Source organism: Gorilla gorilla, chromosome 8, assembly GCF_029281585.2.
Source record: "Gorilla gorilla gorilla isolate KB3781 chromosome 8, NHGRI_mGorGor1-v2.1_pri, whole genome shotgun sequence".
Taxonomy (NCBI): domain Eukaryota; kingdom Metazoa; phylum Chordata; class Mammalia; order Primates; family Hominidae; genus Gorilla; species Gorilla gorilla.
In genome coordinates, this window is record NC_073232.2 from 145,845,023 (window position 1) to 145,872,943 (window position 27,921).

The 27,921-nt window shown below is 51.7% G+C and overlaps 2 protein-coding genes across 2 annotated transcripts; both read left to right on the forward strand.

The window, feature by feature from the left end:
• Positions 1 to 1,588: 1,588 nt before the first annotated feature.
• Positions 1,589 to 2,650, forward strand: LOC134759258 (scavenger receptor cysteine-rich domain-containing protein SCART1-like). Its single transcript, XM_063710599.1, has 2 exons — positions 1,589 to 1,681; positions 2,175 to 2,650. The coding sequence occupies exons 1-2, from the start codon at positions 1,621 to 1,623 to the stop codon at positions 2,648 to 2,650; spliced, it is 537 nt and encodes a 178-aa protein (XP_063566669.1). The 5' UTR covers positions 1,589 to 1,620.
• On the forward strand, positions 2,208 to 18,621 carry LOC134756392 (scavenger receptor cysteine-rich domain-containing protein SCART1-like). The gene is made up of 12 exons (XM_055353997.2): positions 2,208 to 2,849; positions 3,656 to 3,967; positions 4,630 to 4,944; positions 11,910 to 12,215; positions 12,376 to 12,693; positions 12,767 to 13,081; positions 13,159 to 13,473; positions 13,968 to 14,036; positions 14,113 to 14,427; positions 15,101 to 15,247; positions 16,064 to 16,219; positions 16,713 to 18,621. Exons 2-12 carry the CDS (start codon positions 3,715 to 3,717, stop codon positions 16,832 to 16,834), a joined length of 2,631 nt encoding a protein of 876 aa, XP_055209972.2. The 5' UTR covers positions 2,208 to 2,849; positions 3,656 to 3,714; the 3' UTR covers positions 16,835 to 18,621.
• The last annotated feature ends 9,300 nt before the right edge of the window (positions 18,622 to 27,921 follow it).

Genomic DNA, 27,921 nt, shown 5'->3' on the forward strand with positions numbered 1-27,921 from the left:
GGTGCTGAGGACGTGTGGCCAGCTTCCTGGGATGCAGCTGAAGCAGCTCCTGATACAGCTGGGGGGCGGAGGGCTTACCTAACGTCTAAGCACACCCTACTCCACGAGAACCGGCAGGGCCTGCTGTCAGGGAACAACCCCTGATCGAGGGTTGGCCAACCTGGCTTGACTCTGTTCGAGGCATGTCCTTGGGGCCAAGGTCGGGGGTAGGGGATGTGGTTTGTCCCTGGGGTGGGTGAGGGCAGGGAGGCATGAGGTTTGTGGAGGGGCCGTAGGGGCGAGATCAGCAAGGTGGCAGGAAATGGGATGAGGTGTGAGCATGAGACACAGACCTGGAGGACACCTGGGGAACAGAGTGAGGCTGTCAGTGCTGCGGGGAGGACCCTGGCATCACTGCCCGCTTCAGCCTTGCCCTTTGTGCCGGCCTCGCCCCTCCCATTTATTCCCCTAGGTCTCCCAGCAGCAGTGTTTTTATGAGTTTCTTTATGGTGATTGGCACAGACACGGGGACCTAGAGCTGTGTGCCCCCACCCCCGCCAAGGCCTCCCGAGGGCTTTTGCCATCCTGACTCCACGTGCAGGGCACTAAAGAGGCCGTTTGCAAGTTAGAGTGCAGGGAAGCACCTGAGGCAGCTGCAGGTCCCAGGTGCTGGGCTCCGGCACAAACAGCCTGGTGGATGGGTCTGTGGCCTTCTCTGGAAATCTTTTCCTCTCACTCTCCTGGTCTCCCACATAGAGATCTAAAAACCTGAGCCACCCTGTCCTGAACTGGTTCTCTGGCAAATCTACTGGAAATTAACCTTTATCGATATTATGCTGCTTATAAAATAACACATGCTTAATTATTGTAAATTTAAAAACAGGCCAGATGGGGTGGCTGATGCCTGTAATCCCAGCACTTTAGGAGACCAAGGCAGGTGGGTCACTTGAGTCCAAAAGTTCGAGACCAGCCTGGGCAACATGGTGAAACCCCATCTCTGAAAACATGTAGGTGGCATATTGACGTGCCCAAATGCAAGTGTTTATCCAGCCGAGCGGAAGGGCTGCCCCTTTCCGGCCTTGCCTCAGATGCCGCATCATTGATTTAATCCTCTGTTGGATTTGGCGGCTTCCCAAGGACACAGCCTCACAGGGAGGCCGTGCATCCCTTACGAATTCGGGTCGCAGGGCATACATGTGTTTCAGGATTTTGCTTCCATTGCTGGGTCTGTGTGTTCACAGCACATGAGCTTGGCACAACCCTAGGTCTTCAGCCGCACCTTTTGTGTGAGGCAGAGAAGGTCCATCCCTCCCCTGCCAGGCCCTGGTCTCAGCACCTGTGGCCACCAGGGCCTTGCTGAGAATGGGCCCTCACTGGTCCATCTCACACCTGAGGCTGCATCGGGCACCAGCTGCAGGAAGCCCAGCCTGGTCTCACCACACGCTGCTGGCACCGTCTGGGCTGAGGCACTGGTGACAGATGACAGCTCTGATATGGGGGGAGGAGGCAAGGGTGTGCACGGGCTTCCTTCTCAGAAAGGTGTCACATTGAGTCGGCGTCCACCTTCCGTCCGGGGGCAGAGCACATGTCCCTGCCGCGAGACCATCAGCCTGGGGAGCGGCAGCAGCAGATTGGCCAGGCATGGCATTGTTCCCTCTGGGGCTGTGGCCCCTGCTCCTGGACTGCTGGACCCTCCCTCCAGGTGAGTGTGCCGTTGCCTGCAGGGCGCGGGGGGTCGGAGCCCCGGTGTGCAGGACGTTCCATCTGGGAGGGGACCACGACACAACAGTGGTCCCGTCTGCTCCTTGGTGTGAATCCTGGGAGCCTCAGCTGGGGACCGCAGAGGGCTGGGGTGTCCTCTGCAGGGCTCATGAGTGGGCAGTGACCAGAGGCTTGTTTTCTGTGGGCCTTCCACATGCATGTGAAAGGCTGGGACCTTAACTTCATTGAATTTCCTCAGAAAATGGTCCATAAGCCATTTTTGTTAACATTTTGTTCATTTTTGTTGACATGTAAGTTTGTTAATGTCATTGGTGACATCCAAATAACGCACAAGAAAAACTTGGGAAAATCAAGAGTAAGGTGTAAACTGGGCTGGAAGGTGAAAGTTAGATTTCTAACTTTGAAAGTTCCGGGCATAAAGTACTCAAGGGCACCTTTGCCATGACGCCTTTCCTATGTTCTTGTCCCCGAAGCTCCCGCTGCAGACTCCCTGGCCCTGGTGAGGGGTGGAAACCGCTGCGAGGGCCTCCTGCAGGTGCAGTCCCTGGGGCAGCAGGGCCTGGTGTGTGGGGACCGCTGGGGCCTGCGGGAGGCATCTGTGATTTGCAGGCAGCTGGGCTGCGGTCGTGCCCTCTATGTCCCCACATACGTGGTGTGGCCCCAGGAGGCCCAGCAGTCCTTGCTGCAGGGCGTGCAGTGCCAGGGTGTGGAGGCCTCGCTCTGGGACTGCTCCCTGGGGAAGTGGGGGTCGCCGCACGGCTGTGAGTGTGAGTGCATCGGTGCAGTCCACTGCTCAGGTAGGACGGGTGCCCCGGGAGCCACTTCTGCCAGTCTGTGGCCCTGTCCCCACCCACGATCTTCACTTTGGGGAGGAGGGTTGTTGCCTGAGTCCCCCAGGGTGGAAGACAAGACCCTTCTTCCTGGGGTGCCTGTGACTCCAGTGCTGTGACCCTCAGACCCTCATGGCACTGTATGACCCCACGTGTCCCCTCCAAAGGCCCAGACAGCACAGCACAACTGAGCAACACATTACACACCCAGGCCAGCCCTGGCCGGGACTCCAGCCCGAGTTCAGTCCTTCTGGGTTCAATTGACTCCTGGAGACCATCAAGCACTGGGGGCCAGTGGTGACCACAGGACCTTCTGAGGTGAAGGGTCCCTCTCTTCCTTCCCTGAGTGGCTAGCATGAGTAGAGGCACCAGCCTGGGGGCTCAGGCAGGTGTGAAGACTGGTGCTGAGTGAGGTGCTCCCTCCTGGCCCTCATCTCGGCTTTCTGCTCCTGTGCTCTCCCTTGTCAGGGCCCACTCAGGAGGCTCCGAGCTCCTGGATCTGCCCCAGATTTCAGCACCCCTGTCCCGCTCAGGCTCTGGCTGGGACCCTGCCCTTTCCCCTCTGCTGGATTGTTGGTGGGAGGCAGAGGCTCCAAGTGGCATATTTGAGGAGAAAGAGATGAGGGGCATTGACACAGGCAAGGAGAGGCCACTGGCACCAGAGGGCCTTGGCCTGCAAAATCCAAGGCATGAGCTCCAGAACCAGAGACAGCTGGCCCTGTGTGGAGACCACTGTGGGGGTATGACCAGGGGCCTGGGATACTGGCCTGCAGGGCTCCTCAGAGAGGAGCAGATGGGCCAATCTCCTGTCTACTGTCCTCTCCACCTGAGGGGCCCTCCCTGTGGGCAAGGCCCCAGAAGCCAGAGAGCATGGAGCTTGTCCTGACATCTATGCAGGTGGCCTCTTGGGCACAGGGTAGTGGGGAGAGGGGACCTAAAGTGGGCAGGTACAGCCTCTGGCTGCCTCCTCTGGGGTCCTGGGCCCAAAAGAAAGGCCTCTGTTGCAGATCCCCACACACCTCATCCTTCAACAAAGACCACTGCCTCAGTCCACATGCAGTCCACGTGTTAGGGGTGGGAGGACCGTGCGCCAGCAGAACTGAAGTGGGCACCTGTGTGTGCAGGAGGAAAGCTGGCCTCCTTGGAGCTGAGTGGCGGAGGCAGCCCCTGTGCGGGAACCCCCATGATCCGGATAACAGAAGGCCCTGTGATAAGGTGCGGCTTGCACCAGAAGGAGGCCAGCATCTTCTGCAGAAGGCTGGGGTGCGGCCCAGCGCTCCAGGCATCCAGGCCCCACCTCACAGGGCACCCAGGCTGGCTGGGCTCGAAAATCATTTCCTGCCAGGGAACAGAGTCCAGCATCTTCAACTGCAGGTTCAACCTGAACTTCCTGGACCTCTGTGACCTCCCAACAGACTCTGAGGTGGTGTGTGCAGGTAGGGACGCCCTTTCCTGAGAATCTCAGAGAAGGGAGGTGTCCACTCAGAGCAGTGCCGAGGACTAGGGGGATGGCCCTGGCCTAGGGGCCGTGGGGGTCTTGTCTCCTGGGGCTTCAGCGCCTGCCCAGCAAGGCCCCTATGCTGCTGCCCTCAGACTGCACCCCTGTCCTGGGGAGGGTGAGGGGCTGGTGGCCCAGGGGTCACCTGGGGAGATGGCTGACACTGATGGCAGCTCCTTCCTCGGGCCTCTGGCTGGGGTGTGGCTGGGCGCTGCGCTTAAAACTGACCAGGTGGTTGGAGTGACCTGCCAGGGACCAGGTCCAAGCCTGGGAGTGAGTGGGCTCCATGACACAGATGTGGAGGCCCCAGGCCCTGGGGGTAGAGATCCTTGTTTGGGGGTGGGGACTGTTGTTGCTGTCCGAATTCTGTGGGAGCCAGGACCCCAGGGAGATTGGAGGGTGGGAGTGGCCTCGGCCTGCACACCCCAGGACCTCTCCTGCCGCTTCAGAGCTCCGGGGGCCGGGCCAGCCCAGGTGGTCCTGGGTCCTCCCGCATCGGTCCTTCCCATGGGACCCGAGGGCCGCGGTCAGGTCGCTTCACCCCAGAGGCCTGCACGGAGCCGGTCCCGCCCTGTGCTCCAGTCCAGCGTCTGCCCCCAGGACACACCGAGGCCCGGCTGGTGGGCGGCGAGCACCCCTGCGCCGGGCGCCTGGAGGTGAGGCGGGGCCTGACCTGGGGCACCGTCTGCGACTCGGACCTGGACCTGGCCACGGCCCACGTGGTGTGCCGGGAGCTGCAGTGCGGGGCGGCGGTGTCCACGCCCGAGGGCGCCCGCTTCGGCCGGGGCTCGGGGCCGGTGTGGACCGAGGCCTTCCGCTGTGCGGGCAACGAGTCGCTGCTGTTCCACTGCCCGCGGGGGCGCGGGAGCCGGTGTGGGCCCGGCCGCGACGCGGGGCTCAGGTGCACGGGGGCAAGTAAGTCACCGGCGCGGGGCTCCGGGGCTGGGAGGCTGGGCTGTGCGGCGGGGACAGAGCTCGGGGCCCTGCGGGGTGCGGGCGCTGCCACTCCCTGGACGCCGAACCCGGCGCGCGCGCCCTGGGCCTGGGGCTGCGGGGACCCCCGAGCTTCCGTCCTCGCGCTCTCGCAGGTGTTTGTTGACCTTAAGTTGATCATCTTTGGAGGAATGTTTATTCAGGACCCTTTTCCATGCGGACCCTCCATCCCTGTCAGTGTATCACTGGAAAACATTTCCCCCCATTCTGTGGGAGTGTTTTTACTTCTGATAATGCCCCTTCTGCACAAGCTTTTAATTTCGATGGAGTCCTGTTTACCTGTTCATTCCCGTTTTGTTTCTTGAACGTTTGCTGTCATATCTAAGAATCCACTCTCTAATCCAAGGTCACGAAGACTCTTCCTGTGGTTTTTTTCTCAGTTTTATAGCTTCAGCTCTTATTTGGTCTTTGACTTTGACTTACATTTTGTATATGGTATAAGGAAAGGGTTCCATTCATTCCTTTGCACGCGGCTATCCAGTTGTCCATTTGTTGAAGACGCTATTCTTTCCTTATTTTTTGAACGTACCTATTTATTGTTCTAAAATGACATATAATAATTGTACGGTGTGATGTCTCAATACATATACACCTTTTGTAATGATTAGCTAATCTTTCCTTATTGAATTTTCTTCACACCATGTGAAAATCCATTGCCCCCCATGCATAGACTTATTTTGGGACATTCAATCTGTTCTGTTGACTTATGTGTGTATTGTTATGCCAGTAGCATACTGTGTTGATTACTGTAGTTCTGCAGTAGTTTTGACATAGGGAAATGAGTCCTGTAACTTTCTCTCTTTCAGTATTGTTTTGGTTATTTAAGGTCCCTTGAAATTCCATCTGAATTTTAGGATCAGTTCTTCTATCGCTGAACAAAAATTGGCTGTTTGGATTTTGATAGGGATTTCACAGAACCTGTGGATTGGTTTGGGAGTATTGCCATCTTAACAATCTTTCAATCTATGAACATAGGATGTCTTTGCATTTGTTTAGATTTTCACTGATTGTTTTCAAAAATGTTTTGTATTTTTTAGTGTACAAGTCTGTCTTGGACCTCCTTGGTAAACATTATTATTATTATTTCATTCTTTTTTAAATGGACACATTTTGGACACATGCTAATTTACACATTTATGGGGTGCAGTGCAGGGTTCCAGCGCACATATATATTGTGTAATAATCAAATCAGGCAATTCAGCATAACCATCACCTCAACATGATTATGTCTTTGTGGTGAGGACATTCAAAATCCTCTCTTTTAGCTATTTTGAAATATATAGTACAATACTGTTAATTATATCCACCCGCCTGTGCTGTAGAACACTGAAACTTTTCTTTCCTGTCTCTACCGTTGTACCAGTTGACCACTCACCACCCCCCATACCTCCTCCTCACTACCCTTCCTAGCTCTGGTAGCCCCCGTTCTACTCTCTACTTCTATGAGATCAACTATTCAAGATTCCATATACAAATGGGATCATCTGGTTTTTGTCTTTCTCTGACTTATTTCACCTAACATAATGTCCGCCAGGCCATCCACATTGCTGCAAATGACAGGATTCCATTCTGTTTTTAAGACTGAATACGACTTCATTTTGTGTAATATATAGACCACATTTTCTCTGTTTACCCATTGAAGAACACAGGTTGAGTCCATAGTTTGGCTATTGTGGTTAGTGCTGCCGTAAACATGGGGGTACAGATACCTGTTCAACTTACTGATTTTGTCTGATTTTGTCGATTGTTTCCTTTGCTGTATGGAAGGTTGTGAGTTTTCTGTAAACCCATTTGTCTATTTTTGCTTCTGTTGCCTGGGCTTTTCAGGTATTATTGGAAAAATCCTTGCTAGACCAATGTCCTGAGCGTTTCCCCTGTTCTCTTCTAGTTGTTTTTATCGTTGTGGGTCTTTCATTTAAGTCTGTAATCACGAATTGATTTTTGTGTATAGTGAGAGGTAGGGGTCTAGTTTCATTCTGCATGTGGATATCCAGTGTTCTCAGCACCATTTATTGATGAGACTGTCCTTTTCCCAATGTGTATTCTTGGCACCTTCGTTCAAAATCAGTTGGCTATAAGTGCGTGGATTTATTTATCTTCTCCCTCTGTTCCACTGGCCTATGTGTCTGTTTTCATATCAAGTACGACATTGTTTTGGTTACTCTCGTTTTGTAGTACACTTTTAAATCCAGTAATGTGATGCCTTCAGCTTTGGTCTTTTGCTCAGGATTGCTTTGAGTTTTCTTGAGTTCTTCTTTTATTGTTATTCATAGTTAGAATGTAGAAATGCAACTGATTTTTTGCACCCTCATTTTTCCTGAAATTGCTTATGGCTTTAATGGTTTTTTTTGGTGGAGTCTGTAGGATTTTCTACATGTAAGATCATGTATCTGTGAATACAGGTAGTTTTACCTCTTCCTTTCCAATACAGGTGCTTTTTATTTATTTTTTCTTGCCTAATTTCTCTGGCTAGAACTTCCAGTAGAATGTTGAGTAGAAATGGTGAAAAAGTGTATATTTGTCTTGTTCCTTATCTGAAGGGAAAAGCTTTCACTTTTTCTCCATTGAGTATGATGCTAGTTGTGGGTTTTTAATAAATGTTCTTCAGCACATTGAGGAAGCTCCCTTCTGTTCTAGTTTGCTGAATGTTTTATCATGACAGTCTATTGGATTTTGTCAAATGCTTGTTCTGCATCAATTGAAATGATCATGTTTTATTTTGGTTTTTTCCTTCATTCTAGTAGTGAAGTGAAGATACCTGGTGCTGGGCTTTTCTTTGTTCAGAGGTTTTTGTTTACTGATTTATTTCCTTTACTTTTTATAGCTCTGTTCAGATTTTTTGCTCATTATTGGGGCAGGTTTGGTAATTTGTGTATTTCTAGGAATCTGTTCATTTAATCTAAATTATCTAATTGGGGGGAGTGAATACTATGAAATTAGTTCATGGTATTCATTTACACTTCTCTTTATTTCTGTAGATTTCGTATCAAGTACCCCCTACATTCATTTCTGATTTTGGTAATTTGGGTGTTCTCTTTTTTTGTTGGTCATTCTAGCTAAATGTTGTCACTTTTGTTGCTCTCTTCACAGACTTAGCTTTTATTTTTGTTATTCTCTCTATTGTTTTTCTTTCTATATTTCATTTGGTATCTCCTTCCTTCTGCTAGCTTCAGGTTTAGTTTATTCTTCCTTTTCTAGTTTTTTAAGGTGCAAATGCCATTACTGATTTGAGATATTTATTTGCTCCTAATATAGATGTTTGTTACTATAAAATTTTCTCTAAGCATTGCTTTCATTTCAATCCATAAATTTTGTTATGTTGTGTTTTCATTTTCATTCATCCAAAAGTATTTTCTAATTTTCCTTGTGATTTCTTCATTGACTTATTGCTTGCTTATGAGTGTGTTCTATTTGTTAATTTCCCAGTTTCCCCTTTTTTAATTTATTCCTAGCTTCATTCCTTTATGGTCAGAGAAGTTGCTTTTAATGATTTCAGTTCTTTAAAATTTATTGGGACTTGATTTATGCCTCAACATGGTGTCTACCCTGATGAACATTTCATGTACACTGGAGAAGAATGTGTGTTTTGCTGTTTTTGAGCACAGTGTTTCACATGCGTCTGTGAGGTCCAGTTGGTTTACAGTGTTCTTCCAGTTATTTCTTTCCTTATTAGCCATATGCATAGATGGTCTATCCATTATTAAAAGTGAGATTTTTTGGTTCTGGTTATTATTTACAATTGTCTATTTCTGCCTTCAATTCGGTCAATTTTTTTATTACTTTTGGCTCTGTTATTAGCTGCACATATGCTTATATTTGTTGTATATTTTTTGATGGATTGACCCTTTAATAAATATATAATCCTCTTCTTATCTCTCCTCACAATTTTTAACTTAAAGTCTGTCTTAGTCCATCTAGGTTGCTATAGAAAACACTGTAGACCGGGTAATTTGTAAATGACAGAAATTTATGTCTCAGAGTTCTGGAGGCTGAGAAATCCAGGGTCAGGGAACCAGCAGATTCAGTGTCTGGAGGGGCCTGTTCCTCATAGATGGAGCCTTCTTTGTGTCCTCACATAATAGAGGCGCAAAAGAGGAAAAGGGATGAAATTGCTCCCTCGAGCCCTTTGTAAGGCTAATGTCCTTCATGAGGGTAGAGCCCTCATGGCTTAACCACCTCCAAAAGTCTCCACCTCTTAATACTGTTGCTTTTCGGATTCTGCCTCATCATGAATTTTGGAGGAACACAAACATTCAAACCGTGACTAGTCTATTTTGTCTGATATTTGTATAGCCACTGCAGCTCTCTTTTGGTCACTATGTGTGTGTATATCTTTTCCAAGCTTTCACTTTTAACCTAACTGTCTTTTGATCTAAAATGAGTTTATGAAGAGAGCACATTTTAAAACAATTTTTTAAAAATCCATTTTGTCCCTCTCTGCCTTTTATTTAGATGGGAATTAATTACCAATAAGGAGTATTCACTTCTGCTATTTGTCTATTTGTTTCCTACATGTCATGTTTTTGTTCCTCAATTCCTCCATTACTGCCTTCTTTTGTGTATAATGGACATTTGTAGTGTACCATTTTCATTCTGTTCCCATTCTTTTTTTTCTTGGTGTATTTCTTAGTTTTTTCTCTAGTGGTTCCCCTGGAGAGCATAAGAAATATTTTAAATTTATAAACCACTGGTTTGCACTAAAACCAACTTACTTTCAATAGTATAGAAAATCTCTGCTCTTATATTGTTATTGTCACTAATTCATCTTTACACATGGTTTGTCCACTAACATAAATGTATGTTTGTTTCATGCCTATTTTTTTTAAAGCATGTAGGGACAAACAAAGGAATAACAAACCCCCAAAATGACACTGTTGGCCTTTATATTTTCCTCTGTAATTATCCTTATCAGTGTTATTAAATTAATCATCAGGCTTTGATTTACTGTTTAGTGCCTTTATTTCAGCCTGAATTAAACCCTTTAGCATTCCTTGTAGGACAAGTCTACTAGCAATGAATTTCCTCAGCTTTTGTTTAAAGTTCTCCTTCATTTTTAAGGATAGTTTTGCTAGATATAGAATTTTGGAGTGACCAGGTTTTCTTTTCAGCACTTTAAATATGCTACTCCACTGCTTTCTGGCTTCCATAGCTTCTGTTGAGAAATCAACTGTTGGTCTTATTGAGGATCCCTTGTACATGATGAGTGACTTCTCTCTTGCTGCTTTCAAGATTCTTCTCTTTATCTGTGGCTTTTTGGAGTTTGATTATAATGTGTCTCAGTGCAGATATTTTTAAGTGTAACCTACTTGAAGTTTGTTGAGCTTCTTGGATGCAGACTTATATCTTTCTTCAAACTTGGAATTTTTTTACCATTATTTCTTCAAATATTTTTTCTATCACTTTCTCCTCTCTCTCTTTTTTTTAAAAATTTTTTGCCGTTCTGTGGAAGAGCCAGTGTTCTGTCTTTCTGTGACTCTGATTATGCATCTGTTAGTATACTTGATTGTGTCCCACAGGTCTTTTGGGATCTATTGATTTTTCTTTATTCTTTTTTCTTTCTGCTCTTCAGACTAGATAATCTGAATTAACTTATATTCAAGTTCATGTATTCTATCTTTTGCTTGCTCAAGGGGCCTGCTGTTGAACCTTGTAGTGAATTTTTCATTTGTTATTTAACTTTTTTAAGCTACAGAAAATCTACTTGATTCCTTTTTATAATTTATACATCTTTATTAATATTCCTTATTTGGTGAGATATCATTGTCCTGGTTTCCTACAGCTCTTTGAGCATATTTAAGACAGTGTATTTAAAGTATTTGTCTAGTAAGTCTAATGACTTAGCGTCCTCAAGGACAATGTCTGTTTCCCTTTTCCCCCATAAATATGTCATAATTTATGGTTACTTTGCATGTATCATCTGTTTTGTTGGAAACTGGACATTTTGAATTATTATACTGTGGCAACTCTAGAAATCACATTTTTCTCTATCACCAGGGTTGGTTGTTGCTGATTGTTTGTTTAATGACTTTTCTAAACTCCTTTTGTAAAGACTCTTTGTTGCACGTGACCACTGTGGTCTCTCTTCTGTTGGCTAGTGGGGTTAGTGATTAGACATGTTCCCTTAAATGCCCATAGTAAAGAACAGACAAACCAGCGCTCCCAACTCTTCCAGTCTTTGCATGTTAGCTCTTTGTTGGGGCACACCTTCAATACCAAGGCATTATTCTTCATTCCTTCCTTATGCAGAACCAAATTTGCCACTTCTTTCATTAAGTGTATTCAAGTTGTTCCCAGATACTAGAATTTCAAAAAAGTTGGTTATAAGTTTTATCACCTAATCATTACATTAGAGGGAGGTAGAGCTTTGGGGTTCCTTACTCCGCCACGTATACTGTTGTTGCTTCTTACCCTCAGGCATTTCTCCGAAGTGCAGGGTGTGGGGTGTGTTTAACTAGGCTCACATCAAGAACCAGGTGCAGCAGCACGTGTGGGGCCTGGGGAGTGGGGCGGGAGATGCTGCCCCATTTCCCAGAGCTCTGGCTGGTGGAGAAGCAGTAGCTGAGAAGGGTGTGTGAAGCTCTGTCTTGGTGCTCACTTCCTGCTTCTTGGAGACAACATTCAGCAGCTTCATCTTTATTAGCGTTCCTCTGTGTTGGATGCATTCCAGAGCACAAAGTGTATTTCCATAGTTTTCCCAACTTAATCACTGCCTTTTGGATTTCCCAGGCAATTTGTGGTGACCTCACTCGCCAAAGCTGTTTTTGTGCCCTCAGTCTGTTCCCTCAAGTCTGGGAGTGGAGTGTGTAACCAGGCTCAGGCTCACATGAAGGAAAGTGCAGCCAGTGTCTGCGTCTGCGAGCCACACGCTGACTCCTCCTCTCCCCTAGAGTTCAGGATGGTCAACGGCAGCAGCAGCTGTGAGGGCCGCGTGGAGCTCCAGGTGCGGGGGTCCTGGGCACCCCTGTGTGCCACCCACTGGGACATAGCAGATGCCACCGTCCTCTGCCACCAGCTCAACTGTGGCAACGCGGTGGCCGCACCTGGAGGAGGCCATTTTGGGGACGGGGACGCTGCCATCTGGCCTGATGCCTTTCACTGTGAGGGGACAGAGCCCTACTTGTGGAATTGCCCAGTAAGCACCCTGGGGGCCCCGGCCTGTGCCCCGGGAAACACAGCCTCCGCGGTCTGCTCAGGTGGGTGCAGCCAGGACGGTGGACCAGGAGGGTGAGTGGGAGGCATGGACAGAGGAGTGCAAGGAAGGACAGAGGGGGCGGAGAGGTACGGGCCCTGCTGGGGGGTGGTCCTGGGTCCCTCCCGCTGACGTCTTGGGCCCCTGTGCGTCCCCATCCCCAGGTTTGCCCCACGCCCTGCGACTGAGGGAAGGACAGAGCCGCTGTGACGGCCGCGTGGAGGTCTCCCTGGATGGCGTGTGGGGCCGCGTCCTGGACGATGCCTGGGACCTGCGCGGCGCGGGCGTGGTGTGCCGGCAACTCGGGTGCGGAGGGGCCGAGCAAGCCTATGACGCACCTGCCCCCAGCCGCGGATCCGTCCAGGTGGCGCTGAGCCGCGTGCGCTGTCTGGGCACCGAAACCCGCCTGACACAGTGCAACGTGTCCGCGACCCTGCAGGAGCCCGCGGGGACCTCGCGGGACGCCGGCGTGGTGTGCTCCGGTGAGGGCGGAACCGCGTCCCCCATGGCCCGTCGCCACGGGATCCCGGGCGCCCTGACTCTGTCTCTCCACAGGGAGCCTCGGGGTGCGGCTGGCCGCGGGGCCGGGGCGCTGTGCGGGGCGCGTGGAGGTGCTGCACGGGGGCGCGTGGGGCACCGTGTGTGACGATGCCTGGGACCTGCGGGACGCGCACGTGGTCTGCAGGCAGCTGGGCTGTGGCCGCGCCCTGAGCGCCCTGGGGGCCGCACACTTCGGAGCCGGGGCAGGGCGCATCTGGCTGGACGAGCTGGGCTGCCAGGGCCACGAGTCTGCGCTGTGGCAGTGCCCGTCGGCGGGCTGGGGGCGGCACGACTGCAGGCACAAGGAGGACGCCGGCGTCTTCTGCTCAGGTCCTGCAGCCCGTCCACCTTGTCGTCCGCACCCAGACTCCGAGCTGGGCCTTGCTGACTGGCCTCTCTCTCTGCAGAGTTCACGGATCTGAGGCTGCAGGACGACAGGCAGCCATGCACAGGGCGACTGGAAGTTTTCTACAATGGGACTTGGGGTGGTGTCTGCCGGACCCTGAGTGCGGCCTCCCTGGGGGTCCTGTGTGGGCAGCTGGGCTGTGGGTCCCACGGGCAGCTGCAGGCCGGGGCAGGAAGCCGGTCTGCCCCTGAGTTTCTCTGGGTGGGCTCCATCCAGTGCAGGGACAGGCATGACCGGTCCCTGTGGCAGTGCCCGTCAGCCCCCTGGGACCAGCATTCATGCTCCAGCAGAGAGGAAGCGTGGGTCGTGTGCACAGGTGAGTGGTGGGCCTGTGTGTGGGGAGAGTGGTGGTGGAGAGGGGTCTCTGAGGGGCCCCACACTGTGTCTGCATGGGCCCTTTCCTGGGAGATGAAATGTCAGTTTCCCTTTTCCTTATTCTGGATGAGTCTGCCCTGTGCTGGTCCGGTCAAAGCGGGAGGTCCCTGCTCTGAGGCTCTGGGCTGGGTGGGGAACATCTGGAGTCCTCCCAGACCCCGTGATCTCCCCCAGTGAGGGAAGCAGGACCCCTGCACTTCCCGGTATCGTTTGAGGACATCCCACAGGGAGACGTCCCCCTTGGAGAAGTCTCGGGCACGGTTTGTGGAATCTGTAACCCCATGTGGAGATCCCTTGCTTAAACAGAGTTCTCTCTTTAGGCAGCAGAAATTGGTGTGTTGGGGAGACAGAGGGAAAAAGGAAATGAAAAATATTTTACAAAATTCAAGCTGCCGAGCTTGCAAATTCAGAAACGGGTCCCAATTTCCTATGCAGAAAAGGCAGGAGAAGTTCCTGAGGACCCTGGGGAGCCCCTCAACTGCTCCTCCTGGCTCGGCTGCCCAGGTACCCCTCTGTCCTTGTCGCTGTCCTCTTTCCCATCCCACTCCAGCCCCCGCAGTGACCGCAGCCCCTTTTGCAGAGGAGGGCGCACTGCGCGTGCGCGGGGGCGAGGACCGCTGCTCCGGGCGCGTGGAGCTCTGGCACGCGGGCTCCTGGGGCACCGTGTGCGACGACGGCTGGGACCTGGCGGACGCGGAGGTCGTGTGCCGCCAGCTGGGCTGTGGTCGGGCCGTCGCCGCCCTGGGGGCCGCCGCCTTTGGCCCTGGCTCCGGGCCCGTGTGGCTGGACGAGGTGGGGTGCCGGGGCAGCGAGGCGTCCCTGTGGGGCTGCCCTGCGGAGCGGTGGGGACGCGGAGACTGCGCGCACAAGGAGGACGCGGGCGTGCGCTGCTGGGGTGAGTGGGGGGCGGTGGGAAATCGGTCATGAGGCCAGCAGAGGGCGCTGGGATGGAGTCAGTCTCGAGTGTCGCTTCGGTGGGCAGGAGAGCTCGCCCAGGTGTTGGTGGGTTGGTTTCCACCCTGGGATTTTTCTGGGATAAGCCGATTTGCTGTGGAGGCCTGTTTGGGACATGCACTCCCTGGGGTTTCCCCCTAATCTTTTTTGGGCATTCCCTTTTGTTTATTCCAGTCCTTGTTCATTTCGGGTATGTGTCACCTGGGTGTTGGCAGGTTCAGTTGTTCCCAAAGCCTGCACCTCATTCTCTTTGCAGAAAACAAACAGTTAACCACAGTGATGACCTTAGCAAAGCAGCAGCAGTGGTAACTTTCCCTGAGCCACTCCCATTCTCTGTGCTCTGGTCACCTCTTGTGACTTGCCCTGGCATCTGCCTGGGGGCCATGTTTTACCAAGGAAGGGGGCTGTCCCTTGAAAGCAGACACCCCCAGTGGACACTAGCCATTTTGGGGTGCTCTGCACAGCTGAAACCAGCAGATGCCCCCCCAGCACTTCCGACTCGCAGGTCCTCCATGAGGGAGAGGGTGTGCCTGGGCCCTTGGAGCCACCCTGTGCTGCTGAGGGTGTGCAGGTCCCCCCGCCACCTAGCTGGCTCAAGACCTCTCCTTTCTCAGAGCCTGGCCCAGGCCCCCCACTGCCTGCAGCTCCCTTCCAGACATTCTGGGTGGTCAGTGTCGTCCTGGGAGCCCTTCTTGGTCTTCTCCTTCTGGGCCTCATGGCCTTTCTGATTCTGCCTCGAGTCACACAAGCCATGCAGAGGGGTAAGTGTGAGCCCACCCTGATCCCATCAGCTGGTGTGCAGGAGCAAGAGCAGCTCACAGCTCCAACCTGGTGTTGGGGTCTGGGCAGGCGGGTTGCTCCATAGCAGTCAGGCCTATGCAGACCTACCCCCAAAGTCCAAGGAACTGAGAAGCTGAAGAAAGAGGCAGACAAATCCAGTTCCTTAGAAAGAAACACTTAAAAGGGACTTATGAAGACAAGCCATGTCCATGCCTTGGATGGCCTCTAGCTGAGACGGTGGATGCCCATATTATCATCCCTCACAACTAGAACTTATATACCCCAGGGGAAGGGGACATGTAGCACAGTTGCTTAAGGGCAGGATTTACAGTGAATGCACGCTCGTATGCAAGGAACAGCAGATAAGACAGAAATCTTAGAGGCCTTCCCGGAACTGGAGTTGGTCAGAAGTCAACACGGTGGATCAGCATTCAGGACAGAGTTGGTTCAGCCTGCAGGCTGGTCTCACTCAGGGCTCATTTTATTGGCCAGAGAGAGTGGCAGACATCTGCATCAGCCTCCAGCCCTCAAGACTGAGCTGAACCCTAGAAGGTTCCCCCAGGCAGCACATTGGGGCCCACTGGGAAGCATCATGTGGTTTGCTGGCAAGGGACGGTGGCCAGGGATGGGAGGGCACTGGGGGTCTGGCTATGTTGCCGTGGTCCCTCCATCCCAGCCCACAGCATCCTGCCTCTTTGCTGCCTGGCTGGGGTTCCTGCCTGGAGTTGCTGCCCTCCCTTGCCTGTGGCCACGTCCACACTGAGGGCCTGTGTGTGACCATGCTCACCTTGCCTCAGGTCTGGGAAGATCCGAGGTATCTCCTGGAGAAGCCATCTATGATGTCATTGGGGAAATGCCGCTAGCAGGACTGTACGAGGAAATCATGGAGGCCGAGGCTGTGCTCCAAGATGAGGAGGACGGAGGTGTGGTGAAGGTGGACACAGAAGCCGCAGGTGGGTTTGTGCTCCAGCTCAGGGGTGAGCTCTGGGGTGGGCTATGGATGCTGACCACAAGATGCAGTGGAAAGGGACTCTGACCACAGGAGCCTGGCTTCAGAAGGCTGCTGACCACAGGGCTCATGGATGCAAAGGGACTCGTGGGCAGGGGAGAGCAGGGCCACACCCATGAGGGCAGAGTCAGTGGCTGGAGTCCCCATCGGAGAGGCCTGCCCTGTGGTGGGAGAAGAGGGCTGGTAGGGTGTGCTGGGAGCCGCAGGTCTGGCAGGGGCATATGCTGCAGCTCACTCAGCCTCAGTTTCCTCACCTGTGGGAGCTGTGCTGCTGTCACAGGCTGCTTGGGGTGCTTCAATGTCAGGATGCCTTGAACATTGCCAGGTGCTTTCTGGTTGACATATTTATGCGTTCCTGTCTTATGGGCTTTGCCAAATGTGCTCTGGGGACAACTTGCACGTGTGCTGATTTGGTCACGCGGTGTCTCTTGCGCCAGTTTCAGGGGAGGTGTCTAACCTCCTGGAGGGACAGTCTGTACGTGCGGAGGGAGGACACAGCAGACCTGTTTCTCAGGGATATGACGAGGCTGCGTTTCCTCTGGAGGAGATGACGTTGTAAAGCACCCTGAGGATGAGATACACCAGCTGGCTGTCGAAATCACAGCTCTTCATTTTCTTGTACAATTGTAGTGGATTTCATGAGAACACCTTGGATGCCTTTCTCTTGCAATGTCCTCCACGTCCATATAAAATCCAGTCCTTCCAGGCCCTGCCTGGCTCTAACCCTCAACCCCTTCGAGGGCCATCTGCTGTGGACAGTTGTGCTGTGTAACCTTCAGATTTCCCACACATTACAGCAAATGCAAATACACATAGAAATCAGTGGTTCCATTTGTGGTTTAGAGACACATGGTGCCATCTTCATCTTCCGCGCCACAGCTCGCTTCTGGCACCCAGCAGTGGGTTGCAGAGCTCCCCATGCCAGAACCTTCTTCTTTTTTCTTAAAAACTCTTCTTAATTAAATCCAAAGTATCTTTTAAATGTTCTACTTGTGTAATCATGTCATCCGTGAATATTCAGATTTATCTTCTCCTTCCAATCTGTGTACATTTAATCTCTTTTTCTGTGCCTTATTTCAGGGGCTGGGACCCTTCAGTCCAGTGTTGAAGAGAGGCAGCCAGTGGAGGTCTTGTCTCATTCATGGACTCAGAGCAAATGTGTTCCACATTTAATTTCACTATGAAATATAATATTTGATGTTCGGTTTTGTAGATGCTATTTATCAGATCAAGGAAAGCCCAGTCTATACCTAATTTGTTAAGGGTTTTGCATTTTATCATAAGTGTTGACTTTTATCAAATTCTTTTTTGTATCTATTAAGATGATACATAATTGATTTTCATATGTGAAATTAACCATGGGTTAAACAAACTTACCTTTATCATGATATATTATTCTTTTTGTATTTCACAGGAATTAGTTTGGTAGTATGTTGGGTCAATGTTTAAAAAAGAAAATGATGTGTAACTTTTTTCTTTTGTTGTAGTATTTCTGTTTAATTTTTGGTATGAGGATTATTCAGGTCTCATAAGAGTTAGGAGTATATTCTCTTTTAAAAAATATTTGCTAATTTACACTCCCACCAACAGTGTAAAAGTGTTCTTATTTCTCCACATCCTCTCCAGCATCTGTTGTTTCCTGACTTTTTAATAATCGCCATTCTAACTGGCATGAGATGATATCTCATTGTGGTTTTGATTTGCATTTCTCTAATGACCAGTGATGATGAACTTTTTTTCATATGTTTGTTGGCTGCATAAATGTCTTCTTTTGAGAAGTGTCTGTTCATATCCTTCACCCACTTTTTGATGGGGTTGTTTGCTTTTACCTTGTAAATTTGTTTAAGTTCCTTGTAGATTCCGGACATTAGCCCTTTGTCAGATGGATAGATTGCAAAAATTTTCTCCCATCCTGTAGGTTGCCTGTTCACTCTGATGACCTATCAATGATAGACTGGATAAAGAAAATGTAGCACATATACACCATGGAATATTATGCAGCCAGAAAAAAGGATGAGTTCATGTCCTTTGCAGGGACATGGGTGAAGCTGGAAAACATCATTCTCAGCAAACTAACACTGGAACAGAAAACCAAACACTGCATGTTCTCACTCATAAGTGGGAGTTGAACAATGAGAACACATGGACACGGGGAGGGGAACATCACACACTGGGGCCTGTCAGGGGGTGGGGGGCTAGGGAAGGGATAGCATGAGGAGAAACACCTAAGGTAGATGACGGGTTGATGGGTGCAGCAAACCACCACGACACGTGTATACCTATGTAACAAACCTGCACATTCTGCACAGGTACCCCAGAACTTAAAGAATAATTTAAAAAAATTTGCAAGAGTTTATGTAGCATTGGTTTTATTTCTTCTTAAATGTTTGGAAGAACTCACTAGTAAAGCTCTCTATCTAGGCTTGGAGTTTCCTCTTTAGTGAGGTTTTTTTTTCCAGATTTAATTTTTTAAAATAAATAGTTGAAGTATTCAGATTCTCTATTTCCTATTAGATCTGCTTTGTTCAGTCCTTTTTAAAAATGAATTGGTACATTTAATCTAAATTTTCAAGTTTGTCCATATAAATTTGTTAATAGTATCTTTCTACTAGCCTTAATGTCTACAAAATCTGTAGTCATGTGCATTTTTCAATCCTGATAGTGGCAATTTGTGTCTTCTCTCCTTTTTTTTTTTTTTTTTTTCGAGACCAAGGTCTCACTGTGTTGCCCACACCAGACTCAAACTCCTGGGCTCTAGCGATCCTCCCTCACAGCCCCCCGCACAGCTGGGACTCTGGGCACTCTGCTCTTCTTGACCGGTGCTGCTGGCGGCTTCATCTCATTAGTCTTTCCAAGGCACGTGGAGCTTGTGCCTTTGGTTTTCTTGATTTTTCTTGGTGAACATCTGCCTTATAATTCGTTTATTTCTGTTCTCATCTTTGTGATTTCCTTCTGCTTATTCTAGCTTTTTTATATGGACATTCAGATTGTTGATATTCAGCATTTTTTCTTTTTTAATGCGTATATTTTAGGTTATAATGGCCTTGGCTGCATTCCAAGAGTTTTGATATGTTGTGATTTTGTTTTCATAGGTTTATGGGGGTATAATTAGCATATAATAAACTTCACATATTTAAAGAATACATTGCAATAAGTTTTGACATGCACATACACCCCTGAAAGGATCGCAGCGTCTATGAGAATGGACGCATCCATCGCCCCCAACGTTTTTCATGTATGTTTGAACATCTGTCCTGTCCCTTCCTGTGTCCTGCCCCTCAGGTGATAAAGTTCAGCTTTCTGACACTGTAGACTAGTTTGCACTATTTGAATTTCATGTAAATGGATTATATAGCATGTACTCTTTTTTCGGGGATGAGAGTCTGGCTTTTTTCGCTCAGCACAATTACTTGCGATTCATCCATGTGGTGAGAAACCATAGTTCATTTCTTCCTCTTGGCAAGTAGCGCTCCATTGTGCTGTTTACCTGTTCACTTGATGGACATTTGCATTGCTTAAAGCTTTCAGCCATTGCAAAAAAAGCTGCTACAAATATTCATGTACCAGTCATCATATGGACTCGTACTTTCACTTCTCTTGGCTACCTAGGAATGGAACGACTGTAAGGTACGTGCAAGTTTAACATTCTACCAACCTTTCTGGAGTGGCTGCATCATGTTACATCCCCCCAGTAATCTCTGAGTATTCTGCTTCCTCTACAAGGTTCCAACACTCGGTTGATAATGTTCGACATTCTAACAGGTATACGGTGCTGTGTCCTTGTGGTTTTAATTTGCATTTACCTAAGGACTAATGATATTGAACACCTTTTCATGTGTTTATTTGCCATCTGTATATGTACTCTGTTGAAGTGTCTGTTCAAAATTTTTGCTCATGCTTTATTGGGTTGTTTGAGTTTTGAGCATTCTCATGAGCTCCCCTGGGGTGGTCCTTTCCAACTGTGGCCCTGGTACCGAGGGGTCCTCCCCACAGCAGGAACACAGGAAGAAAGTGTTCAATCAAGTCCTGCAGGATGGCCTCAGCCAGGTCCAGATGTGGGCTAGGCGGCCAGGCCACACTAAGCACCTTCCTCCCTCTGGGCTGTCTCCCCACAAGACTCACAGAGCCGAGCCAGGTGTCCCATTGGGCACACAGGGGACCCCACCCTGACAGCGGCCCCCATTGTACTTTGGGCCGTTGCTGATCTTTGCTCTTGGTGGGCTGGCGGCTCAGATGTTGCCCAAGAGGCTGTGGGGCAGGAGCAAAGTTTGGGAGACTGGGAGGCTCTGGCTCTTAGGAAGTATCAAAGGACACCCAGGCCTGTGGGAAGAGGTGTCCTGGAGAGGAAAATGGCAGAGGGAGGTGTGTCTGCCCCAGCCGTGTGGGGCTGGAGAGTTGGGGAGAGAATGAATTTGCTACGATAATTCAGTGTTAAGAGTCCACGTGCCAGCAGAGCAGCCCCCAGCCTTGGCGCTACTGACCTTGGGGCTGGGTTGTTCTCTGCATGGGGCCATCCTGTGCATCATAGGTGCTGAGCAGCATCCCTGGCCTCCACCCACCAGGTACCAGTGGCAGCCCCCTTCCAGTTGTGACAATAAAAAAAAGTCTCCAGACGTCACCAAATGTTTCCTGGGGGCAAAATCAGCACAGTTGGAACTTCTGGGTTAGCAGCAGATTGGATAGGATGATGGTGAGTGACTGCCTAAACCATCACCAGCCTGTGTGAGCTGACAAAGGAGGGCTCCTTACTTATGAGTTTATTTGTGTAAAGTCTTAAAAAATTAAAGATATTAGCTTAGTAACTATACACGTAATGAATTAACTTTACTGAAAAGAATAGCATGTAGAAAAAATGAGAATTTTAGCAAAATTATTAGATGGCGATGAATGTGGTGTCTCCCTCCTGAGATCTGGTTGTTGAGTGTGGCGTCTCCCTCCTGAGATCTGGTCAGTGGAAAGTGTGGTGTCTCCCTCCTGAGATCTGGTCAGTTGAGTGTGGCGTCTCCCTCCTGAGGTCTTGTCAGTTGAGTGTGGCATCTCCCTCCTGAGGTCTGGTCAGTTGAGTGTGGCGTCTCCCTCCTGAGATCTGGTCATTGAGTGTGGCATCTCCCTCCTGAGATCTGGTCAGTGGAAAGTGTGGCGTCTCCCTCCTGAGATCTGGTCAGTTGAGTGTGGCGTCTCCCTCCTGAGGTCTGGTCAGTTGAGTGTGGCGTCTCCCTCCTGAGATCTGGTCAGTTGAAAGTGTGGCGTCTCCCTCCTGAGATCTGGTCGTTGAGTGTGGCGTCTCCCTCCTGAGATCTGGTCGTTGAGTGTGGCGTCTCCCTTCTGAGATCTGGTCAGTTGAGTGTGGCGTCTCCCTCCTGAGATCTGGTCAGTGGAAAGTGTGGCATCTCCCTCCTGAGATCTGGTCAGTGGAAAATGTGGCATCTCCCTCCTGAGATCTGGTCAGTGGAAAGTGTGGCGTCTCCCTCCTGAGATCTTGTCACTTGAGTGTGGCGTCTCCCTCCTGAGATCTGGTCATTGAGTGTGGCGTCTCCCTCCTGAGATCTGGTCGTTGAGTGTGGCGTCTCCCTCTTGAGATCTGGTCAGTGGAAAGTGTGGCGTCTCCCTCCTGGAATGTAAGTTGTTGAGTGTAGCGTCTCTGTCCTGAGATGTGTTCAGTTGAGTGTGGCATCTCCCTCCTGAGATTTGGTCATTGAGTGTGGTATCTCCCCCTTTCTTGTTCCTCTTTTGCCATGTGAGGCACCTGCTCCCCCTTCACCTTCCACCATGACTGGAAACTTCCTGAGGCCTCCCCAGAAGCAGATACAACTCTCCTTCCTGTACAGCCTGCAGAACCATGAGCCAATTAAACCTTTTTTTCTTATAAATTACAGAGTCTCAGGTATTTTTTTATAGCAGTGTGAGAACAGGTGAATACAGAGACCTCTCCCAAGGGAACATCCTGTGTCTAATTGTTGGTGGGTGTCTCACCGACCCCAGAGTTGAAGAAGCCCCTTTGCTTAGCTTGTTTCCCATAGGCTGAGCACAGGGTCCCCCAGGGAGTGCCTGGTTGACGGTGGTCAGGTGACTCAGACCTGCTGAGTCTTGCTGGGGATGGCCCTGCTGCCTGAGGATCCCAAAACGTTGGAAGATGAGGGACTGTCATTGGGCTTTGAGGATCCCCGTAGCCCTAGGACAATTCCAGGTATGTAGCAGGTGCTCCCACATCTTACCACTTAGCTTGGATTTTGAGGTTTAAATGCTACAAATATGGTTACTTATTGTGGGCCATGAAATAACCTTAAATCAGTGTTGCAGGGACCTTTGATACTGAATGTTTTTATAAATCAACATTATTTTTTAAGAAAAGTGGTGTGTTTGATTAGGAAAATCCGGCATAGCTGAAGGTTATATCACATTTGAATAAATTAGAGGAAGTGTTCAAATCTTGGGTTGCTGAAATGCTATTACATATACTGTCATGGAAAATAGATAATCATTGGCCAGAGATTAAAAACATGTGCCGATTGATTGAGTTGAAGGATGTTAGAAGGTTTGGAAAATTAAAGGGGCCAGTTGTCTTCCTCTGATGAAATTAAGAAGCACTTTAAATCAGCCATGGCCACGTCTCTGGTTCTTTTGCAATGACTGTTTTCTCCATGTCTTATTTTCTGCACTTGGTCACTAAGATAAATTGCTAGGTTTCTCCTGAGCACAATTATCATCTCAGTTCTACCTACGGGCACTTTCTGTGACACCTACACTGCTTTACCAATCAGTTGTGGGCCTTTGGCCCAAACAAGGAAGTGAGTGAACCCCCATGGGCTCACAATGCCTCATCTGCATGGCCAGGCCTGCTGGGTGCAGAGCGGGGGTCTGGGCTCCAGCCTCATCTGCATGGCCAGGCCTGCTGGGTGCAGAGCGGGGGTCTGGGCTCCAGGCTCATCTGCATGGCCAGGCCTGCTGGGTGCAGAGCGGGGGTCTGGGCTCCAGCCTCATCTGCATGGCCAGGCCTGCTGGGTGCAGAGTGGGGGTCTGGGCTCCAGCCTCATCTGCATGGCCAGGCCTGCTGGGTGCAGAGCGGGGGTCTGGGCTCCAGGCTCATCTGCATGGCCAGGCCTGCTGGGTGCAGAGCGGGGGTCTGGGCTCCAGGCTCATCTGCATGGCCAGGCCTGCTGGGTGCAGAGCGGGGGTCTGGGCTCCAGGCTCATCTGCATGGCCAGGCCTGCTGGGTGCAGAGCGGGGGTCTGGGCTCCAGCCTCATCTGCATGGCCAGGCCTGCTGGGTGCAGAGCGGGGGTCTGGGCTCCAGCCTCATCTGCATGGCCAGGCCTGCTGGGTGCAGAGCGGGGGTCTGGGCTCCAGCCTGCCGGAAGACTCTTAGTCTCCCCAGAGCCTTTGGATGCTCCATCCTTGAAGTCAGGACAGTGTCTCCCTGGACACTGCAGGCCACCTCAGCGTCTGGATGGGCACATAAGAATTGTGATGAAAATATTTACCTTCCCAAGTTCACATCAACAGCCAGACATGCTGACAGTGTGCATGCCGGTGTGGTGTGATGAGAATGTCACGTGCCTCTGTGTCTTTCCGCCCCAAAACCCATAACTTTCATCATGAGTAAAAAAATAATCAGGCGAATCCCAGTCAAGGGAATCCCAGGCAGATACAAAATACCTGGCCAATATTCTCCAAAACTACCAAGTTCATCAAAAGCAAGGAAAGTCTGAGAAAATGCTGCAGTCAAGAGAAGCCTAAGGAAACTCCTAACTGTGATGTGGACAGAAGGACGTTAGGGGAACACGGAGGAACTGGGAATCAGCCATGGATTGCAGTTGATAGTATAGGATCGATACTGGCACATTAATGTAACACATGCTAATGGGAGATGTCAGTAACAGGGGAAACTGGGTGGGGGCAAATTTAAAACTATTCTAAAAGATTAAGTCTATTTAAATAAAATTCCATCCTCCTGCAGGGAGGGTTGCACATGGCCCTTGTGTGCCCAGGGCAGAGGTGCTGGGGAGAAGCCACCAGCTGTGGCTTTGATCTCCCCAGGTCCATCACCCAGAAGCCCTGCAGGTGCCCTGGCCTGTCTCTGCTCGAGCCTGGGGGCGGTTCCCATGGGGACCCCTTTCTACCTCCGAGTGGGGTAATTGCTCCCTGAGAGCCTCTCCTGGGGACACATGGGCCTCTGTAGCAACCTCAGCATCCACCCCGAGGGGACAGACTTCACTCAAAGGTCAGCATCAAACACAGGAGACACTGACTGGGAAGAGACGGGCGTCAGCCTTGAGGCACCATCATGTCCGTGGACATGTGGACTCCCATTTAGACAGGAGCTGGCCTAGCCACACTCCTCACTCAGTGAGTGGCTGCAACCCTCCATGCCTTCCTTCCACATGGATGACCCACCTAATTTTCCTTTCAATGTTTTTGAAAAGTCAGATCTGATTCTACCCTGCCCTGACCTACTTTAATGTGGAAAAAATGTTGCTGAAATTGCTTTGCTGTTGTGTTGAGGGTTTCCGTTTGAAACTGTAAGTGCCTGGGAACCTCTGTGGGCCTGCTCTGTGCCCTATCTGTGCCCTCGATCAGGTGAGCAAGAAGCCGGAGCCCTGTGGTTTGGCCTTTAAGGCAGATCAGGATCTGTAAGAGGGGCCTGGAAGCTTCCTGTGAATCTGGTGCAAGGCTCAGCCCTGCCCTTGGTTTGACAGGCAAATGGGGCTCCTTGATGGAGGATGGATTTCGGGCCTCAGACTGGGCAGCCAGGAGGTCTTTGGGACTGCCTGAGCTGAGGGCTGCCTGGGCTGAGGACTGCCTGGGCTGAGGGCTCCCTGGCTGGGGGCTGCCTGGGCTGGGGGACTGCCTGGGCTGAGGACTGCCTGGGCCGGGGGACTGCCTGGGCTGAGGGGACTGCCTGGGCTGGGGGACTGCCTGGGCTGGGGGACTGCCTGGGCTGAGGACTGCCTGGGCTGAGGGGACTGCCTGGGCTGGGGGACTGCCTGGGCTGGGGGACTGCCTGGGCTGAGGACTGCCTGGGCTGAGGGGACTGCCTGGGCTGGGGGACTGCCTGGGCTGGGGGACTGCCTGGGCTGGGGGACTGCCTGGGCTGAGGACTGCCTGGGCTGAGGGGACTGCCCGGGCTGATGGGACTGCCCGGGCTGAGGGGACTGCCCGAGCTGAGGGGACTGCCCGGGCTGAGGGGACTGCCCGGGCTGAGGGGACTGCCTGGGCTGAGGACTGCCTGGGCTGAGGGGACTGCCTGAGCTGAGGGGACTGCCTGGGCTGAGGGGACTGCCTGAGCTGGAGGACTCCCTGGGCTGAGGACTGCCTGGGCTGAGGGGACTGCCTGGGCTGAGGGACTGCCTGGGCTGGGGGACTGCCTGAGCTGGGGGGACTGCCTGGGCTGAGGACTGCCTGGGCTGAGGGGACTGCCTGGGCTCGGGTACTGCCTGGGCTGAGGACTGCCTGGGCTGAGGACTGCCTGGGCTGGGGGACTGCCTGAGCTGGGGGACTGCCTGGGTTGGGGGACTGCCTGGGCTGGGGGACTGCCTGGGCTGGGGGACTGCCTGGGCTGAGGACTGCCTGGGCTGAGGACTGCCTGGGCTGAGGGGACTGCCTGGGCTGGGGGACTGCCTGAGCTGGAGGACTGCCTGGGCTGAGGACTGCCTGGGCTGAGGGGACTGCCTGGGCTGAGGGGACTGCCTGGGCTGAGGGGACTGCCTGGGCTGGGGGACTGCCTGAGCTGGAGGGACTGCCTGAGCTGGGGGGACTGCCTGAGCTGGGGGACTGCCTGGGCTGGGGGGACTGCCTGGGCTGAGGGGACTGCCTGGGCTGAGGGGACTGCCTGAGCTGGGGGGACTGCCTGGGCTGAGGGGACTGCCTGGGCTGAGGGGACTGCCTGGGCTGGGGGCTGCCTGGGCTGGCGGCTCCCTGGCTGGGGGCTGCCTGTGCTGAGGGCTGCAGCTGAAGGCTGCCTGGGTTGAAGACTACCTGGACTGGGTACCTCCTGGGCTGGGAAGGAAGTGGGTTTGGCCTTGTTTCCTCTGATGTTGACTAAGCCGCCTCTCCTTGCCCTGGGCTGGGCTTGTCCTGCCCGAGGAGGCTAGGTGGTCAGAGATGGGTGGTGGGAGAGGTACGTGAGGTTGGTTGAGTGGAGGCGCTGGATTAGGGGCTGCGCCGAGGCTGGGTCTGTGCCTTTCTTTGATGTATCCAGTCTCGGACACAGCCTGACACCCCGAGGGAACAAACCTCCCACCCAGACCAGGAACAGGAACGGCCAGTCCATGCCCGCTTCTGCATGGAGTCTGCCCTCCTGAGGGAGCGGCCTGGGGTGGCTGAGGTAGGGCCGCAGTCATGGTTTCTACTAAGGAGCTGTGGCCAGGTCAACCTACAGCCGAAATCTGACAGCTGAGGTCACCTGGCCAAAAGAGCTGGAGTCTGGCCTGGTGGTAGTTGGAGCCACTCACTGCCCTGATGTCCCCACATGCCTCCCTTTGGAGAGTGCCCCTCACAGCCTCTGCAGGTGAAACCTGTGCTGTCCTGAGGCTAACTCTCCATAAAGCCCATGCCTGCTGGGTGGTTTCCCTTCTCTGTGACCCAGAGTCTTGTGCCCAGGTCACTGATGTGGTCTCCACCTGCCTCGGGGGCCAAACACACTTGCACACCACGAGCTTCTGTGTGCTGGAATAATGGAGGAAATATTTAAAATCAAAGCAATGAGAGGCTCTTGCTGCATTTTTGTTATTTACTGTGATGCCAGCCCCGCTGCAGGCCAGCAGGGAGCACTGTCCTCGGGGGTGAGTGATGCTGGGCTTGTTGACTCCCTCGCAGAGTGGAGGGTTAATGCTCTGATTCTCCCTGGGCTCAGGGACCCATGTTAACATCTTAATTATGTGCTTTCTGCAGCAAAGTTGCCAACAGCAAACTTTCCCAGAGAGTCTCAGCAGGACAGCGAGCAAGGGGACAGGTCCCAGAGAGTCTCAGCAGGACAGTGAGCAAGCGGACAGGTCCCAGAGAGTGTCAGCAGGACAGCGAACAAGGGGACAGGTCCCAGAGAGTCTCAGCAGGACAGCGAGCAAGCGGACAGGTCCCAGAGAGTGTCAGCAGGACAGCGAGCAAGCGGACAGGTCCCAGAGAGTCTCAGCAGGACAGCGAGCAAGGGTACAGGTCCCAGAGAGTCTCAGCAGGACAGCGAGCAAGGGGACAGGTCCCAGAGAGTCTCAGCAGGACAGCGAGCAAGGGGACAGGTCCCAGAGAGTGTCAGCAGGACAGCGAGCAAGGGGACAGGTCCCAGAGAGTGTCAGCAGGACAGCGAGCAAGGGGACAGGTCCCAGAGAGTCTCAGCAGGACAGCGAGCAAGCGGACAGGTCCCGGAGAGTGTCAGCAGGACAGCGAGCAAGGGGACAGGTCCCGGAGAGTCTCAGCAGGACAGCGAGCAAGCGGACAGGTCCCAGAGAGTCTCAGCAGGACAGCGAGCAAGCGGACAGGTCCCAGAGAGTCTCAGCAGGACAGCGAGCAAGGGGACAGGTCCCAGAGAGTCTCAGCAGGACGGCGAGCAAGCGGACAGGTCGCCTGGCCACCCTGTTCCTGCGCTGGTGGCACTAGCTGTGCCCAGTGACCCCTGAGGGCCTCGCACTCCTAATGGCAGCAAACAACCACACAG

Coding starts and splice junctions, on each gene's coding strand:
- LOC134759258 (XM_063710599.1), top strand. CDS start 1,621: ATGGCATTGTTCCCTCTGGGGCTGTGGCCCCTGCTCCTGGACTGCTGG. Junction 1,682..2,174: donor CTGCTGGACCCTCCCTCCAG/GTGAGTGTGCCG, acceptor TTGTCCCCGAAG/CTCCCGCTGCAGACTCCCTG.
- LOC134756392 (XM_055353997.2), top strand. CDS start 3,715: ATGATCCGGATAACAGAAGGCCCTGTGATAAGGTGCGGCTTGCACCAG. Junction 14,428..15,100: donor CGCGGGCGTGCGCTGCTGGG/GTGAGTGGGGGG, acceptor CTCCTTTCTCAG/AGCCTGGCCCAGGCCCCCCA. Junction 15,248..16,063: donor CACACAAGCCATGCAGAGGG/GTAAGTGTGAGC, acceptor ACCTTGCCTCAG/GTCTGGGAAGATCCGAGGTA.